Raw genomic sequence first — 19,530 nt, forward strand, 5'->3', positions numbered from 1 at the left:
GTGAAAAGATGGAAGTTTTGTTGGTTTAGAGTGAACTGAAATTGCTGAACTGTGCTCACCCCCAATTCTAGTTCCCACTCCAGAGCCCCTTTTCCCTGCTGATGGAGCTGCCAGGGGGGCACTGTTGGCTGGGGGCACTTTTTCCACAACAAATAAGCCTGGAAAAASTGCACAAATCCACCGAGCTTGTTGGGCACTCCATTGACAGGGCTCATAACTGGCCCAGCTGGAAGTTCCCAGAACAGCTGATTCACACACTAAGGCTGAGGGCAGTGACAGCCTGGAATGTGACAGGGGAAGCCTTTAAACAAGGGGGGGCTTTTTATATTTATATATAGATACAGAAAAAAAAAAAGGATAGCCTGACTCCTAATTAAACTATATAACCCTAAATTGCTTTATGATTTATTTTCTTCYTCCATGCTTTGTTATGTTTATAACTACTCAATCAATTGTATTCTCTGAATTATTGGCTTTAGAGGCTGAGCTGTRCCCAGGGAGAAATTGCAGAGTTGAGTTCAGTTTACATCTACAAATTGCTGTGCASTAGGGGGAGTGCTGTGGGTTTGGGTATTTTCTTTTCAAACTGCATTGCAGCACCTCAGCTTTTCCTGCAGAACCAAGGTTTTGGCTTTTCAGTTCTGTTAAAGAGAGTTGTTGAATCCTGAGGCTGCAGCACTTTTAGAGCCACCCCAGAGCTGCTGACCCCCAGCAAAGGGGGCAGTGACTGAGACACACAAATCAGTTTTTGTCATTAAGCAATTCAGCACCATGACTTCAGTGCTGCCAGGCACGAGTTTCTACATTACCTGCACTAAAGTAAACTTAATGCTACTTTTGCTAATACAGTATTTTAGCATTAATTCAAAATTTGGTCCTTTATTAGGCATTTTAGGTTTACAAATGGTAACAAAAGTGTGACACTTCCAAAGAAAACAAACCAAATCCCGTTTCCAATGCTCTTCAAAATATTTCTCCTTTAAAACAGTCTTTGATTGTTTTGTGTTTAAATAAGCAAAAAAGGTGGTTCCTGACTTTCCTCGGTTCCAGCAGTTGTGTCCATCACACTCAGGTTCCTCTGCAGTGCTGGCASCCCTCACTGAGCACACTCAGTCCTGCAGCTCCACAGCTTCATTAACTCATTTTCTTCTGCCCTCTATTCTTGGAGTCCCAGAGTATAACAAGGTTAAAGTACACCAAGAACAGCAGGAAGTGTGCGCAGGAAACAACGGACACGGCCACGGGGAAGAAATCCGGGAGGCCCGGGGGAGGAGGCACCGCAGCACTCAGGACAGACAGAACTCCCATCAGGGACAGGGACAGGAGGAACTGCAAGACAAGGAATGATGGAACAGCTCAGYCAGGTCAGCTGCCACTTCATTGCTTGGGTGCTCTGCACTCTCCCACATTGCACAAAAATATTGGATCTCCCCCTCCATTGGTACTTCAGTGCTGGGAAAAGCTGCAAGAGTAAAGGAATAAAAATTGCTTACCAGGCTCCTGACAATCTTGGGAAAGGACTTAAACCAGGACACGTATCCCTTGAGGGAAAGGGAGAAGGCCTTGAGCTGCAGGTCCTCTGCCGAGGTCTTCTCCAGGATGGAGAAGGAGGCCAAGCACACGGCCAGGAAGGCGGGCGTGGTGACAGCATAGGCCAGGAGCAGCCCGTCCTTCAGCAGCAGCGGCAGCAGGCTGGGGGGGAGCAGATCCCAGTGCCAGCAGCGTTCCAGGTGAGAGTCAGAGAGTGCAGAGAGAAGAGGGAAAACTGGTAAATAAATTTATCTTTACTGGAATTGGGGAAGAACTTGGTTTTTATGGAGTCACGGACTGGTTTGGATTGGAAAAGACCTTAAAGCCATGGGCAGGGACACTTCCACCATCTCAGGGGCTCCAGCCAGGCCTTGGGCACTGCCAGGGATCCAGGGCTGCTCTGGGCACCCTGTGCCAGGGCCTGCCCACCCTCCCAGAGAACAATCCCTTCCCAAAATCCCATCCATCCCTGCCCTCTGGCAGTGGRAAGCCATTCCCTGTGTCCTGTCCCTCCATCCCTTGTCCCAAATCCCTCTCCAGCTCTGTTAATAGTTTCCAACTCACCTGAAAGTTGACACGAGCAGAAACCACGTGGCCATAAAGGGGATTTCATTGATGATTAAGCAGACTGGACTGRAATGAAAAGAAGAAACAGGACCATCAATTATTCCTTAATTAAACAGCACTCCCAGGGCCATGTTGGATATTCCCATGAATATGGTGACTGTCCCCTACAGACCAGCCTGGCTGCACTTGCACACCTTYATTTACAAGTGATTTAGAAAAGCAAATGTGCAGAGCTGTTAAAATCCCATCTATTTGTAAGTGAAAGCAGCACGCAGTAAGAAGACGAGGAAAAAATCAAACTACAGGAAAATCATTTACTTACACTGACACGAGAAGAATAGATTTTTCATGGACTTGAAAGGAGAACAGGAAAAATGACAAGGCACAGGCAACCTTAGGAGGGAAAGCAGAGCTGTGTCAGTCTGTGAGTGCAGTGCAAAGCTCTGCTTTAGTGTCTGCTGGCGCAGGCTCTGCGTGGAGGCAGCAGCTAAATGAGCTGAGCTTGCTAATTAACTGCTACATTTCCTTCAGTGCAATTCCCAGGCACCCAGAGCAGCTCCTGGAACCACCCACACCTACCAAAACCACCTCGTTTGAAAGTTTACCCAGAATTAGTCACAAAGTCCTTCAGGTAGAGCCCTCACTCTTGCTCAGCTTCCCTGACAGGAACATTCCCAACAAGGAATCACAACATTCCCTTGCACAGGCACTGTAAATCCCACTCACGGTAAGAATTACCCAAATTTTGGACACCAAACTTTGCTCCTCATCCTGAGCAGGCAATACAAAAAGTAATCAAATTGTCTTTTTATTCCCCCACCAAATAAAAACAGGCTAAAAAACATCAGCCAGTTCTTAGGATAAATGTTAAGTTTTAGGCAATGYTGTAAAAACATTAAAAAGAGAAATTATCTTGTAACTCTAAAACTTAGGAGCCGGCTCCATATCATTTTGATTTCGAGGAGAACTCAGTTTTTGCATGGAAGTCATGGCACTGTGCTTCAATTCAATGATGTGACTAAGAGAAGGCAAACGTTTTGGAAAAGGGGATCATTTTATTTTCAAACCACTAATGAGTCACAATGTCCATTTGGGGACTTTTTAATGGAATTTTGCAGCCAGTGAAGGAAGAAAACCTGGCACTTTGGAAGCCAAACAAAATGAGGGGAAATCCCAACTCCCTCTGAGGCTTTRAAGTGAGTGGAATCTTCTATGGGCTCTTCAGAGGAAGATAATAAAAATACAGTGTTAAATAAAGGAAACTGAGCAAGAAACAGGTCTGGGTTTAAAGGACARGTCAAAGCCCTGCTTTTGTGGAAATAAAACACTTTTTAACCAATTCCTTCATTATTTCATGGCTCCCACCCTCTGTGCTCTGCACAACTGTTCTGTCAGAACTGCTGGTTGCACTCCAGTGCTTGTGGTGGAGATCAAACAAGGAGCAATGAAAAGCAAACACTCACCAAGGCAAATTTAAACCCTCGGAGGGAAGGCTGGACAGTGAGCTTGATACAGGCAGGGAGCAGGCTCAGGAATGTTACAGCAAAACTGAAGGATTGGGGAAGAAAAACAATTTTAATACGTGAGTGACTGCAGCCATTAACACTTCGCTCTGCAGAGCCAGACCTGAATTCTTCACTGAGTCAAGGAGCAGGACTGAGAGCTCTGACTTCTAAAAGCACTGACAGARGGAATTCTTTGAATTGGCAAATTTTGAATCAGTTTTAACCAAGTTACTTAAATAAGCAAGCAAGGAATTTTTCAGTCATAAATATTCCCAACATTTCTCCCTTATGACTTGGGAGAAAAATAAAGTATAGGAAAGAGAACGGAAAATTTACTTCTCTAGCAAAAGATATTGCAGATAAAATCTACCTAAAGCAGTTCAGTTAGGTCTTACCTGAGTTTTAGCTGAGTTCGAGGGGATATTACATTCTTTATCTTTATAAGGACACTTAGACTGCACCAAATATTGGCTACTTTATCCTGGAAGGACATAAAAAGGTAATCAGTGATAATTATATATAATTACACTTATGTTTATGGGGACAATGGGGCTTGGGAGGTGAGGATTGWTGGGTTTCTACCATGAAAATCAAAACCCACTTGCAGATGCACATCAGGTACTTGAGATGATTCTGCTCTGCAAAAATGGAAAGYTTCAAGAGACCCAATTAAAACCTGCTCTAAAATAAGTGAGAAATAGTTCTTCAGCACTAGAGACAGGGACTGAACTCATGAGACCGGATAATTTTGTGGAATTAAAGGTGTGAAACTGTCCCTGAGTAAAGAGTGACACATGTGAATCCTTTCTCACTGTGTGCTGCACATTTCCTCCCATACCTGCCCGTGCCCACTGCTCGCTAGCACTGACAGAGTTAACCTCCAATAAATCAAGAACTCTAAAGACATTAGCAGTTGTGCTAGGATCACTTTCAAAATTAAATTTGTAACTGCAGCTCTCCTGCTGGTGAAACTCATCCCCAGACAGCTGCTGGAGGCACAGCTGTGTAGACACAACCCCACGGAGGCGACTCCCACCAACAACTGAGCCCCCTCGGTCCCTGCTCGCCAGCACCCGGAATCTGCCGGGGATTCCGGGGAACTCGGCCTCTGGCAGCACCAGCAAACTGCACTTCACAGCCAGGATGATTTTCCAGCCATCAGCAAGTGTTCCTGGGCTGCAAATGGGAACCAGGCACAGAACCTGTCACACCCCAGGCCAAGTTACTGAGCGCTGCTTACGTGGACAAATTCTCCGTTTATCTCCAGTAGCATCCAGCAAGTCACTGCCCTGAGCAGCTCAGAAAATATTTGGGCTAATATTAGACTAAAATCCTCCAGCTCTTCTGGACTCATCRGTTATTGTCATTTACAGATTTTATTTTTAAACTTGGTACTTAATAAAAAGTGTGGTGAGCAAAACGATTCCTTTATAAATTCCAAATAATTCTCAAGGAAAAGGGTCATTGGTCTTTTTGGGGGTGTCTTTTTTGGAGAAGTTGTTTGGTGTTTGTTTGTTGGGTTTTTTTAATAAACGTTGGTACATCAACATTAAATTTGAAAAATAAAGTGCCAGTTGTGATAACATTTACATTTAAAAAAGATTAAAAGAATAATTAAGATTACTCAAACTATGTGAGAACTTGTTTTAATCCCTGTGACAACCTGGAAATTCAAAGCTTTGTTTTCTTGTTAAGCTTGAAGCTGAGAATTTGCTGTAAAAAGTGTAATATCGACTTGTGACCCAGTTAAGCAAAGCAGCAGCAACTCTGTGTGACTTGGGGAATGGGAGCCCTTGCTTTTATCCCAAACTCCTGTGGCATTGCCATTTGGGAAATGAGGAATTGAGTGATTGGATSAAGGCTCAGCACCTTCAGCATGGACCTGTCCACAGCCTGAGCAAAACCAAAAGCAGAAGTGGCCTAAAACTTCTGGAAAATATGGTCAAGCCTGCACAAGGTGAGTCAAAAACAAAGTGCTAGGTTGTATCTAAAACACCATTTAAAAATTATTTTTTAAAAAATAATTAACCACATGGAGAAGAGCTGGGCAGAACTCAAGAGGCTGAAGCTGTTAACCTTCAAGGTTACATCTTCTGACACTGTCAATTACTATGGAATCTATTTCAATGGAAAAATGTATGGATTGAAGTATGGGTTTGATGATGGGGTAAGTGTTGTCTACTGGTAGAATATCCTGGAAGATGCCAGCTGAGCTGGGGTTAAACATTGGATTAAATAACTGGCAAAGAACGACTGCTGAAGAAGCCATCTCGAGTTACTCGCCCTGCACCGTGTCTCCCCCACCAAATCCCTAAAGGTCAGGCTGAAGGTTTCTCCAGGGATCTAAGAATACAGGACAGGGCAGTGGGTGGGGAGAAGAAAACATGCATGCCTCAAACAAGCCTCTGTCAATGGGAAAGAGTCTTCTGAGTACTTGCATGATTTGTTCCACGTCGGTGCCGAACGGGAGCCAGCAGGCAGCGAAGGACAACAGCACTGTCCCTGCCAGTTTGGTCAGCAGCACCAACCTGCAACAGAACAGCACAGAACATCACAAATCTGCAGCAGAGCTGAGCACAGAGCAGCAGCAATGCTCCTTCTGCAGCACAGGAACACCTAAACCAGGTATCTACACAGAGCAATGCTCCTTCTGCAGCACAGGAACACCTAAACCAGGTATCTACACAGAGCAATGCTCCTTCTGCAGCACAGGAACACCTAAACCAGGTATCTACACAGAGCAATGCTCCTTCTGCAGCACAGGAACACCTTAAACCAGGTATCTCACACAGAAATAAATTCAGGAATGCCCACATGCAAATAAGGACAATCCCATTCCCCATGCCAGGCTGATTTCTGATGAAGGTAAAACACTTGAAAGCCACTTACCCCTTTCCTTTCAGTCCCTTCTTGAAGCACTTTCCAAGTAAATAGCAAAAAAAGGGCAGAGAATGGTAGAGCTCCATTTGCTTGTAATTTAAGGCCAAGCAAAATGCCACRGAGCCCAGGAGGTCCCAGTCATGGGACAGACAAAGGACAGCCCACAAGGCCAAGCCAAGGCTCACTGAGTTGTATATGGTTTTTTATGTCAAGGACAAGATACACATCTCACTTGTGGAAGGCAGAATTARTGCCCTGAGGGAAAGCAGAAATCATTTGTAAAATGAGTTTTGCCAAGTTAGCTTTAAAAACACACTGCCAGTTTTTACGATGTCGTCCCCAGAGATAAAAAATTTTACTTCCAATAAATTATAATTTTTATATTTCTGAGGTTTGATTCAGAGCTTGGCCAGGCAAATTATGTGTGTGTTAATTACAAATGTGAAGTATATTCAGCCAACCCAGCTTTTGGTGGCAGCGAATTCTCTGCAATAAACAACCTTTTCTTCTTGCTATCTACATGATTAAGGATAAAGCTCTCACAAGCTTCTCCTTCCAGCTSCCAAAAAGTATGTGCAGAATATTTAAATATGTTGGTGTTTAAATTATGTATAATTGAGCTCAAGGACTTCAGAGGGGTTTGTGATTCTGCTATGCTCACAAAGCACCCTCATCCATGACCAGCTCCCCGARCTGCTAATGCTGCTCAAACAATGAATAATAGTTGCTAAAAACAATGTTACTGCCTTGTGACTTTGAAAAGAGCTTCCCAGACTGGAAATTTTGAAGCTACACTTACTATTAAATTGCAACAAAGTATTAGGTTTTGATTTTTACTAGTTTTTTGAAAAAAAAGTGATAAACCAGCAAGACACAGAATCCCAGAATTATTTGGGATGGGAGGAACCTTAAAACCCATCCAGTGCCACCCCTGCCATGGCAGGGACACCTCCCACTGTCCCAGGGTGCTCCAGCCTGGCCTTGGGCACTGCCAGGGATCCAGGGGCAGCCACAGCTGCTCTGGGCACCCTGTGCCAGGGCCTGCCCACCCTCCAGGGAACAATTCCTTCCCCAAAATCTAACCCAAACCCACCCTCTGGCAGTGGGAAGCCATTCCCCCTTATCCTTCACTCCATCCCTTGCAAACAGTCCCTTCTATTTCTTGTATTGTCAGCAATGTCACAATATTTTGTTTTCCCTCTGTCAACATAAGTAGCTGTGACAACACATCCAGATTGCCCACGGTGCTCTCAGCCCACTCACATTTCCCACTCCACATCAGCAGGTATATTTGACATCTCATTGATTTCACATCAGCAAACTCACAGCGAGAGGCCCTGATCCTGCAGAGGTGCAGCAGCTCAGRTTAAACAAATCTCTGACTTGCTGGRGATGCTCAGAGGGTGACATTGATCACGTCAGAGTGGCAGGGCTGGCACAGCCCAGGGCAGTAAATCCCTGCCTCTACAGCAGCTCTTACACCTCCAGCACGAGGTGAACTGACAGCATTGGCCTGTTCACGTACAAAACCAGTACAAAACCAGTACAAAACCACAACTCTTACTAACAAAGACTCACCTATGGAGGGGTCCACCACCACCATGGACCAGCCAGCCCTGAACTCACCTCCCTGAGCTGCAAAGCCAAGGCACAAGGGGAGGTTTCACAGAGCTGAASATTTCACACAGCTCCATCCCAAGATGTGAGGGGATTCCCTCTCCACACACAAATCACAGGAGCACAAGCCATCACTCTTCTCACTGTCACAGCACTGATGCTGTCTGCAGTAAGTGACTGACAGAGAGATGGGCTGGAGGCATGGAAAGAATGATATTCATGTTYGGATTGATTTGTGCCAATATCAATAATTTTTATTTCCAATGTGTTTCAGACTTACAGTTTGCATTGATATCTCTGTTTGGGGTGGGCAGAACCCCTCAAATGACTTTGCACACAAAAATCACCCCATGTTCAGCTAACAAGTGCTAAAGAACAGTTATTCCATAAAGAAAAATTGATTTCCATGCAGAACAAGGATACTGGAAGTGCCCATGGTCGATAAGGATGAGGCCTGGATAAAGCAGGATACAGAGAGCACTGGAAACCTGGAAAGAAGGGTCAAAACAGAGAGGGAAAAAATAATTAGTCCAAAATTAGACATTAGAGGAACTTCTGCTTCTCCAGTACAAAAATGTGCCCCTCCATGGTGCATCCTATATGTAGGAATCTTATTCTCTCCAAGTAATCATCTGTCAGCAATATTTTGAGGAATAAAAAAGGATCAAGATTGGCCATAAATGAGAAAATATTGAATATTACCTGCCCTTTTAAAACATCACAAAGATAACCCACACCTTAAACATTAAATAACTCCCAAAATCAGGAGATTTTTTATTCCAAAACGTATTGAATCTAATGTAAGGAGTGTTCAAGACAAAGCAGATCCCAGATCCCCCTATGCCACTTTAGATGGTTTTTTTTTTACCTCAAGTAATAAATTCAGGGAAAAACACCATTCAGAAGTTCATGGCTACTACACTTAGCAGCATTTTGTTATTGAAAGCATTACAATAATTGYTGTAAGATAAAATAATGGCTTTTAAAATATTTTTAATTGAAAAGCCTATAATATGAGCTATAGTGATTGTCATCAGTTTGACATGAAAGTCATCAGGGTGTTCTAGGTGTTAATTCAGTTTTAATTTAAATTTACATTTCTGTTCTAACAGTGTTTTCTTTSTTTAATTGACACAAACCAGGTACTTGCCTTTTTTTTAGCAGATGTTTCTTTCAAGGAAAAACAATATAAAATAACTGCAGGAATATAAACCAGCAAATCTGCAACAAACACTGAAAAATAAAGATGAATTTTTCATTAGAATCCTCCCACAAGAAGGAGACAAGGAAAAATTACAGGCAAACAAACTGGGCAGTTCCACTTCAAAGGACAAAAAGAAACAAGTCTACAGAATTTGATCTTGTTAATGTTTCTAAGGCTCATTTCTGATGTCCCAAAGCTGCTGCTTCCACGTGTTCAGCTGTCCTGGCTGCTGGCACAGCCTCAGTCACACTCTAGTTCCTCACATGCCAAAAGCAGGGCAGGCATTCGGGAATGCCCCAAAGAAATCAGTGACCACGGGACCCAGCCAGGTTGTGGGATGGGACAGAGAGGTCGGGGCACAGCTCAGAAACTCCAGATTGTCACAATCTCTGTGGGAATTACCAGTGGTGGGGATAAAGAGACTAAACGCAGGGATTTGGCTTTGATCACCTRCCCACAGCAAGGATTTGGAAGGGAGGGGACAAGAAAACACAGCCAGCAGGTTCCCCTGCTCAGGATAAGTCCAGCATGTGAATTCTTCTTCAGTGYTGCCTTAAAAACTCGAGAAAAACCTCGGATTATTCCCAAGAACCAGTTCCAGAAAATGTGCAATAGCTCCAGGAGGGAAAGGATCTGTTTAAATATATCAGATTTAAATAACATCCCAAGTTATCCAGGGATGAATGTTTTGCCAGCTTAAGCCATGACTAAACAAATACACCCAAGGTGTTAACAAAACAAATACACTGATGCTTAAAATAAAGCTGCCATTGACCACTCTGAATTATTTTAATGCACTCYTCTAATGGCTCCTGTTAAAAAGTGTTTATCAGCTCTCCAGATCCATCAGTGTTGTGTCAAGTGAGTTGATTTCAAAATTAATAAAGATCATTTCAAGGGTAATTAAATTCTAGTGATTTTTATTTTTTTTCAATTCAATCAATTACCAGAGAGCAGACAGAGAGGTTTGAGAAAAGCTATTGATGAACAACAAATTCTGCTGTTGCAATCAGAAAACATTTTGTGTTAGGCAAAGCAAAAGAATTTTAAAATGAGAGAAAATAGTAAAAGATAACAAGAGTTCACTGRCCATATTGTTTGCTGTCTTATTGCCACAGCTACCTAATTATTTTTCTACATGTGTTTGCAGAGGTAGTTCAAAATAATCAAATGGTGTAAGATAAATTTAGAATACAAGTAGTAAAATATATTTTTACTTTTTTCTTCACAGTAATAATTTCAAATATCTCTGTCTTTTAGATCAATTCCTAATGAAGATCTCTGAGACTTCAAGAGGCTGGCAAGGCAGTAAATGTCAGGCTACATGTAAAATAATTTTACAATAAAAACCAAGTTAAAATAAAAATAGAAAGGCTATTTATCAGAATGCAAGGGGAAAAAAGAATATTAATTTCAAAATTAAAAAATGGGTCTATGCTACAAAAAGCACCTTTGTTTTAGAGTTTTAATGAATCAATTGGGTTGAAAACTTTCTATATTTTCTGTTTGTCACAAATGACAGCAGAAGAGCGAATAATGAAAAGGAATTTGGCTCAGAAATGGACCTGCAAAGCCACCCAAGTTAAAAAACTGAGAACAAACCAGTGCAGGCAGAGAAGCTGCATATTAAACAGGCTGAATTAGTAAGCAAGACAAATGTGCAGGACGATCCCAAGGAAATATCATTTTCCTACCTGTTGTACGCATAAATAACTTATGGGGCTGACTCTCATAGCCCCGAGATGTGTGCAGAGCAACCCAATCAGGATTTATTAACTTTGCACTGTAAAACAAAGTACAGACACATCAAAATGCAGACAGTTCTCATTTCCCTTTACACTCCTWGCAGCAATAAAGATGACATGCACAGGAGCAGATTCCAAGAATTAAGATGAATGAGAAGAAATATTTCAGRGAGCAATAGTGATCAATGAAAGCTTTTCCTCACCACTAGATCAGTTTACACTATAGACTGTTTCACAATTAAAAAAAATAACCTTTGGGAACAGTAAAAATGGAATACAATATTTATTAGGACAAGATAACCACCTCCAGTCTGGTTCCAGGGACTTTTAAAAAAAACAATTGTAAATACCTTTCATGCTCAAGTATTAAATATAAACCATTTACAGTTCACATAGATGCCCCACATAACTGTGCCTGTGCACTTTAACCTACATTCTTATTCCATAAGTCTCATTCCAACAGCAGTAAAGCCCTTGTGGAAAAAGTATTCCAATAACAGAATTCTATTTACATGATATCCACTCATCAAATGTCACTTGGGCTCTGCACACATGAGAGCTTTCCCAGGCAATGCCCCCTGTCCCTSCAGCACTTTTCCCTGTGCATCACAGATCCAGCAGTAATTTTTAGGGAAAGTTGATTATCCAAGTCACATCTAAATTGACAGAGCTGGCAGACAGAGRAATGGAATGCAGAAGGATTTAAAACACTGAACTTACATGTAAGCACACACAAAACTGTGATAGGCAGTGAGAGGTGGGTAATCGAGGCCCCAGTACAGCAAATTGTTATCACTTGTATTGAAGTACCTAGAAAAAAAAAATCAAACTTAAAAAAGACTGTCTATTTTCAGCTTGGTTTTGACTCGAGGAAAAAGCTGAATATTAAATGTATTCCAAATCCAAAACAGAAGGTGGCAACTTATAGATCTGCTTAATTTCACTTCACATTTAAAAAAAATGTCAAGGAACAAAATAACAGCAGAAGAGCTTCAGAATTCAAAAAACATATTTTAAAAAGCTGCTTAAGTTCACTCCTTAGGGAAACTCCTTGTGTTGTACCTCAAAACCCAGGTGGACCACATGAAAGAAAGGAAAAGGTTTTTCCCATTTGGGATTGTATCAGGATTTCTATGGCAGCAATGAAAATGAAGTCAGCACTTCCACATGAGAACAGAGGAGTTTGTCCAAAGCAAAGTTCCAGCAATAAGGAGCAGCCCCTTTTCATCTCACAGTGAAACTCTGACTGTCTGCTCCCACTGCCACGGGGCAAGCTCTTGGCTCTTCCACTTCCTGCCTTCAAATGCAGCCGATTTTTGACATTTATTACAGTAAATGATATTTCTTGAATTCTTTATGAGCTGCCTGAAGTGTCCTCTGAACTGATGATAAATCACATTTCTTTGAGTTGCATCTCTGCTTCTTACCCTACAATTCAAGATTGCTCCTGCCAAGGCAGTGCAGATTCTTCATGAAGAATGTCACAGTTTGCAGCTTTCAGTGAACTTTCTAGTTTTGGGTTTTTTTTTTTTTCATTTACCTTCCATAAACTAATAGCCTCAATAAGAAGAGAAAAACAAGCCTTATATAACCAGTTAGATTTAGTAAGGAAGCTTTCAGAGTTTTAATTAGCAGTAGAATAAGAAAGAATGATCTTAAAGCAGCCTTTAGCAAATAACATCAAGACTTTACAGAATAATATAAAACAGAAATATTTAAATTTTAGAATGCAACCTTTTGCATGTCAGCCAAGATACGCTGTTCCAAACACTAAAGACTGAATACAACTGCTGTATCAGAGAATCAATTCCCAAAGCAGACCCAACCCCAAAAAAATCCCTTCTATTATAAATACGAAATGACATAAATTAGAAAACCAGATAGCAAATACACCAAGCCCAAGGTGCCCACCAGGCAGCCCCTCAGCTAAACCCAGCCTGCAACAGGGTCTGATCTGGCCCCTAGGAATGCCTGGGAATATTGGCTGCTATAATTCCTAATTTTTAGGAGATACAGTTAGTGTAGGAGAGTGGATCAAAGCTCCATTATTATGTAACACCTCCCAACCCTGGCACAGTCAGGGTCTGGATATCCCAGGAAAACATGGAAGAAAAATTATAATAGGAACAACAGGATGATTTGAGGTCAGTGTACACAATGACCTGCAGAATTCACATGTATTTTCAAAAACACTGTTGAATTAATTTTTTCTGTTTTGTCAGATTAGTCTGTTCCCCAACAGGCAGCCAAGGAAAAATTCCACCAAACACAACGCCACTGTCCCTGATGGAAGATGAGCTGCAATTCCAATACACTCCAATTTGAGTTGTAGCACATTTATGGACTAAATTTTTAGTTTCATGCTAACTCTAAGGAATATTAGGAATAATATAAAAAGAAATTAAATGTTTGGAATAATTTTCCTTCTGTTTTAAGTACTCTATATAAATGAACCTCATACCCTTAAATTTAGATTCCAGAATTCCCACATCTAAAATCTAACAGACTATGGGTATGAACAATGGACTCAGAGATGTAAAACACAACCAGAATTTCACAACATTCTCCCTTTTYAAGCACAACCTACCACTGCCTGATGGGTAAGTTGTAGGTGATTTCTTGCCAGTGCCTCTGAGCCTCGTAGTCTCCATACATGGGTGGTTTTCCTGCCCCTAAAAAGAGAGGACACAGCATTTAGGAAATGATTTGGTTTGTACAGATTGCTTTCCCCCAGTTATGTATTGCATATTAATATATTGCTGATTTTATTCTCCATTCCTCTATATTTGAGAGCAAATAGAGACCTCATCATGCAGTCTAACAGAGGGGAAAAAAAAGTTATGTGTTCTTTTGGCTTTCTGGAGATTTCTGCAATAAGCATTTATCAAGATACTCTGCTGTGAAGAACTGCTTCCTCATCTGACAAAAAAAATCATTTCCAAGTGCAGATGAAAAATGTGGTACTTTCCCTGAACTAAGAAAATGCACATAATGGACATGTTACAGTGATTTTGTGGGAACTGCTACACACCCTTGGTATGTGATAATTTCAATATTCTCACTTTAGTTTCAGTTGTGTCCTGGCAAGGTATTATTATTATTTATCATTTTCATGGGGGGGAAAAAAGCTTTATCAATGCAAATACTTCAGATGCCAAATACTCCCCTCAATGCAAGCCCAGCTCTGATAAAGGCAGCATGCTAAGCATCTCCCCAGAGTTTAATTACTTCTATTAACCTGCTTAGTGAGAACAGAAACTGGACTGATTGTACTCCCAGGGAAATACTGGCATGAGCCAGATGGAGATTTAAGAGTTTTTTTTTTTAAATATAGGAAATAAGTGAGGTCACTGGAGCACTGGAGTTTTATCTGTATCAATTCTGTAGCTATAAATCAAATGGAATTAAAAATCCATCACTGGATTATTGAAATACAAAATAAACATCACCCAAATTTCAGTGTGTGTGTATATATACATACATATAAAAAGACATATTGAATCAACTTTTCAATCTCTAAAGGAAAAAAAAATACAAAAATAATTACGTGGTTCAGAATGATCAGAAGATCTTAATCCAAAGGTTTGATTATTAAAAGACAAATGCAGACTGATCAGTTAGTTTGAAAATSCATATTTAGCTTCCAATTGCCTCAAAAAAAGCCAAATGAAGTAGAATTTAATTGAGCTTGTGATTCTTTGGGCTGATGAGGATTAAAAGTAATGGTTAATTTATTTTTTTTTTCAATTTGCAGAGCAACCTTTGTGCAAGCCTATGCCAAGTGCAGGAATGGAACTGGGAGGCTTGGAAAGGAACTTGCTAATTCTTTGCAAGCCTCCTGACACAGGGAGGAGAAAAACTCATCCATTAACAGAACACAGCTCTGGCTGCTGCTGTAAACAAGCTTAAGGAAGTGCAGCTACAAGGCAGAGTAATTGTTCACTCCGTGTCACCTCTACACTGTCTTCATTAGCACCAGGATTAGCTAAGTGTAAGTTAAGGYTGTATCTGCTAGAGAATTTAAAGGACAGTTTTAAGCAAATGTATTACTGGACTGGAATATTCTGCAAATAAAGGCACAGGGAGAAACAGCCAGATTTTCATCCTAAAACATTAATGACTATCCCCAGCAGCACCGAAAARAAAAGTTATGGTGGTTTTTTTCCAGTGTTATTTACCAAATAGTGATGTTAATCATTGCACACTTCAAAAAATAAGAAAAAGGAATTCTCAGGGAAATCGAGAGGCACTAAAAGATAACAACTGAAATAACACATTGTTTTCTATTTATGATTTTAAATAAATAACAGTAAAATAAATAAGTAATTAATAMAATTTCTTTTAATTTATCACATGCCCCATAATTTACCTGAGTAGGACCCAAGGGACACGGCCCAGCGCACGGTGAGTGCCAGYAACACAGTGATTGTCATCAGGCTCCACTTCTCCATGGCTGGGCTTTGGGACAAGCCAAAGGGACCTGCAAACACAGCAGGAATATTGCTACAGCACCATCCACACTTCTGTTCCTCAGGCATCACTCTATGCAATTCYTAGATTAATAACTCAGCAAGGAAAAAAAATTTAATGAACACTGAGGTTTAAAAAGTGAGTAAATGTCCCAGTAGTAAGTTAGTGTCACTTGTTTCCTCAGTTAAGAGCACCACAGCCGAATTATGCAAAATGCAGATCTGGTATAGACACCACAAATAAAATTATTTAAAAGTTAATTGGTGTCAGGAGACATTCTCCATGCTTCTAGCCCCAAAAAGCAGAAGGGCTGATGTCCCACCAAGCTTATTTCACCACACTGAAGATCCAGTAAAAATAAGAAATATTGTCAGATCTTTCATATGGAAGGCCACATACATCAAACTCAGAAACCAAGAAACTGGAAAATTATTATGTTGCCCTTTTTTAAAAAAAAATTTAAAAACCCAAACCATTAACTATAGATCACACAAACTTCAACCCAAAGAAGCAAATATTTTAGTCTGAACTAGGAAAGAAGTGAGGAAAAAACTACTCCAGTCTTSACAGAGCACAACTGCTACAGACTTTCCTTGCAAAAAAGGCATCATTTAAGTATGTTTAATACACTTGTTACTGACCAGAAATAAAAATCCCACCCAGCAGAAGCACTGAGCTGCTGTTTTAGTAACAAAGGAATATCTAAGGCATGTTTAAGTTACTCCACTCAAATTACACCTGTATTTATCTACTATTCACAGAAAGATATGACCCAACACYACCACCAAGGGGAAAAAAGTTAATGGGTAAAATAAATCTGTGGCAGCAGATCTCCATCTATAGGTAGAAAGGTGAACACTGATATTTGCATGTTTTCACCTGTGCYTAAGCCACAGGGGAGGCACCTGTATCTAAAAAAAATGCATCTTTCTTTTATGTCCTTCTTTTCTATTTCACCAGAACATTAATTAATTATACCTTCTTAATTATTGCACAACACCAGCCTCATCTACAGACTCCACCATCTCTATTCTACTCTTTTACTTCTACCATTCCCCATATTAGGAGTAACAATTGTTTTATGGGATAGTGAGTTTCTTTCTCACCTCTCCAAAGCGGCTCTCAAAATACTCTTTGCTACTTATTTGTCACCTTATTACCTATAACAAAATATTACCCATATTACCTATAACAAAAAGCCATATTACTATATTACCTATATTACCTATAACAAAAAGCCACGCTTTTATTAGATTCTAGAGCACAGAACTCTGATTTCTTTGGATTCTGTGGGTAACAATGTATAAGAAGGAACAATTTTAAAGGGGTGATAAAGCTGGTTTGGTCAATCCCAAACTTTTCATCTTCTGCCTTTGGATGTGCCTGAGGGTCTCTCAAGAACTCACCTGTAAGCATAAGCTAAAAAAAGAAACAACCAAAAAACCACTATCCTTTCACACTGCTTATGAGGAAGATTCAGATAAATAACACCAATACAAACCACTCCCTCCTGGCCCAGAGAGGCTAACAGAACTCAGCCACAGATGCACAGCCCTGAATATAACTTGTTTTAAAAGAGGTGTCAGCACACATTTCAGCAGCTGAAAAACACACACACTCAATGAAGAATTTAATTTGTTGCACCACTACCTGTCTATAATTCTACTGTTCCCCTAATCCTGGTCAGAAAAGGCGTTTATTCCCCACATTATCGCCGGCTCTCACCGCTCACCCGGCTCTGCCCCGGCCCCCTCAGAGCCCCCAGGGCGGGCTGGCGCTGCGGGGCTCGCACCGGGACCGAGCTGCGAGCCCACCCGGGCTGCCCCGGCCACCAGAACACCTCGCTGCCCCTCATACTCCTCTCCCTCAGACCCCTCAGTCTCTCAGATCCTTAAGTCCCCTCAGACTCCTCTCCCTCAGCCTCTCAGACCCCTGGGTCCCCTCAGACCCCTAGGTCCTCTCAGACTCCTCTCCCTCAGCCCTCAGCCCGCTCTCCCTCAGCCTCTCAGACCCCTAAGACTTCTCAGACCCCTGGGTCCCCTCAGACTCCTCTCCCTCAGTCCCCTCAGTCTCTCAGACCCCTAAGTCCTCTCAGCCCGCTCTCCCTCAGTCTCTCAGATCCCCAGGTCCCCTCAGCCCCTTCAGTCCCTCAAATCCTTAAGTCCCCTCAGCCCCTTCTCCCTCAGACTCTCAGCCACCACCATAAGTCCTCAGCTTCCTCAGCCCCCAGTGCCCACAGCCCCCTCGGTCCCTCACCTCACCCCTCAGGTACTCAGCCCCATTGCCGCTCTCTGCCCCGGTGCCGCTCTCCGCCCCCGCTAAGCCCCGTGGCCGCTCTTAGCCCCGTTGCCGCCCGCAGCCCCTCGGAGCTGCTCTCAGCCCCCGCTCAGCCCCGTTACCGCTCTCAGCCCCCGCTTAGTCCCCTCAGACCGCTCAGTCCCCTCAGCCCCCTCACGCCCCTCACGCCCCTCAGCCCGTCCCGCCCGCGGGTTCTCACCGGGCTCGGGCCGGCGCGCGCGCGCTTCCGCCGGCGCGGTTCCTTCCGGGCGGGCTGTGCGCGTGCGCGTGCGCGTGCGCGTGCGCGGGGCGGGCTCCGGGAGCCGCGGCCGCTCCGCCATGGCCGGGACGGGAGCGGAGAGACGGCTGTGATCCGGGGGGAAAGAAACGCTCCGGGGGAACCTCACAGCCCCGTGCCGTGCTTAAAAGGACTCCGGGAGAGCTGGAGAGGGACTGGGGACAAGTGRAAGGGCAAGGGGGAATGGCTTCTCACTGCCAGAGGGCAGGGATGGATGGGATTTTGGGCAGCAATTGTTCCCTGTGAGGGTGGGCAGGCCCTGGCACAGCTGTGGCTGCCCCTGGATCCCTGGCAGTGCCCAAAACCAGGCTGGACATTGGGGCTTGGAGCAAACTGGGGTAGTGGAAGGATGGGCTTCGAGGTCCATTCCAACCCAAACCAGTCTGGGATTTATGTTCTTSTGTCACGCCAGGTAGCTGGGAAGCAGCTCCTCAGCCTTTATGTCTGGAAAAGGATGTCTGAGAACCAACTTGGTTCCTAAAGCTCCCAGCACAGAATCCCAGGACGGGTCAGGCTGGAAGGGATCACATTTGGGTCGTCTGGTGTCACCGTCTGCTCACACAGGGCCATCCCAGAGCACAGGGTTGTGTCCAGACAGTCCTGAGTATCTCCAGTGAGAGACACTCCAGAATCTCTCCGTGATGCCCCATTGGCCTCACTTTTCCAACCTTTMAGAAGCAAATGCAAGAAATGTCAAAATGTCCAGAAATCCCTTACAATAGAAACACCAAAGTAACCAGARATTACTGGAAAACAAAGGGATTGTTTTTTTGTTTTTTTTTTTAGATGTGCAGATTGTTTTTTGAATATATAAGCACTATAAATAAATAAAGTAGTACGTAACACCAGAGATGGCTTTTCTTCCTTGATGTTTTTCCAATGCAATACAGTGATTTCCACTACCCCAACCATTTCAGGGTGCAAATTCTATGATCATCCTGGTCCCTCTTACACCTGCCATAATTTCAGTCGCTTGCTGTGTTGCCTCAGGTGGGATGGTGCGAAAAGACTGAAAATTTGAAGCCTTAAACCTGTAAAGATAAAAATCACACCTGTCTGCTGTTTTGACAAGCTGTTTGAAGCTGTAATCCTGTGGAAAAGGGTGGATTATGATTTTACATAGTTTTCCTAATCTGTTGTACTCAAGAATTTATATTTCTGCAAAGTAAAGTGCGTTCATTTCAGGGTTTTGACAGGATGACTGGAAATGACAAGCCTGTAAAATAAGGATAATCCTAAAAATTCATCAATTACAAAGTAACTTAAGAGTTTCACCTCCTGAACCCGCTGCAGCCAGAGCTGTTTTATGGCACTGAGACACGCGATGCAAAGTGAATTCCAAATTTAAGAATAATCAGGGCAGATTCCTATTTCAGAACCTCTCTCCCAGCCCCTCTCTCATCTCCTTCTGCTTTTCCCTCCAGGATTTTCCAAGCC

The 19,530-nt window shown here is 42.6% G+C and overlaps 1 protein-coding gene across 4 annotated transcripts; it reads right to left on the bottom strand.

Annotated features, from left to right (window-relative positions):
* Window positions 1-391: 391 nt before the first annotated feature.
* ALG6 (ALG6 alpha-1,3-glucosyltransferase) lies at window positions 392-18,057 on the bottom strand. Of its 4 annotated transcripts, none has more exons than XM_057370381.1 (15): window positions 18,016-18,057; window positions 15,418-15,528; window positions 13,636-13,720; window positions 11,769-11,858; window positions 10,998-11,086; window positions 9,250-9,332; window positions 8,523-8,587; window positions 6,492-6,677; window positions 5,995-6,130; window positions 3,998-4,083; window positions 3,561-3,645; window positions 2,420-2,490; window positions 2,095-2,163; window positions 1,494-1,692; window positions 392-1,329 (listed from the first exon to the last, which is right to left on the bottom strand). In XM_057370381.1, the coding sequence occupies exons 2-15, from the start codon at window positions 15,497-15,499 to the stop codon at window positions 1,135-1,137; spliced, it is 1,521 nt and encodes a 506-aa protein (XP_057226364.1). In that variant the 5' UTR covers window positions 15,500-15,528; window positions 18,016-18,057; the 3' UTR covers window positions 392-1,134. The 4 variants fall into 4 exon arrangements, with proteins under 4 accessions (XP_057226364.1, XP_057226365.1, XP_057226367.1 ...); XM_057370382.1 differs by lacking the exon at window positions 18,016-18,057 and adding an exon at window positions 17,251-17,591; XM_057370384.1 differs by lacking the exon at window positions 18,016-18,057 and adding an exon at window positions 17,169-17,197.
* Window positions 18,058-19,530: the final 1,473 nt, after the last annotated feature.

This window comes from Malurus melanocephalus, unplaced genomic scaffold (assembly GCF_030028575.1).
Source record: "Malurus melanocephalus ecotype Western Australia unplaced genomic scaffold, MMel_1.1 scaffold_125, whole genome shotgun sequence".
NCBI classification, from domain to species: Eukaryota; Metazoa; Chordata; class Aves; order Passeriformes; family Maluridae; genus Malurus; species Malurus melanocephalus.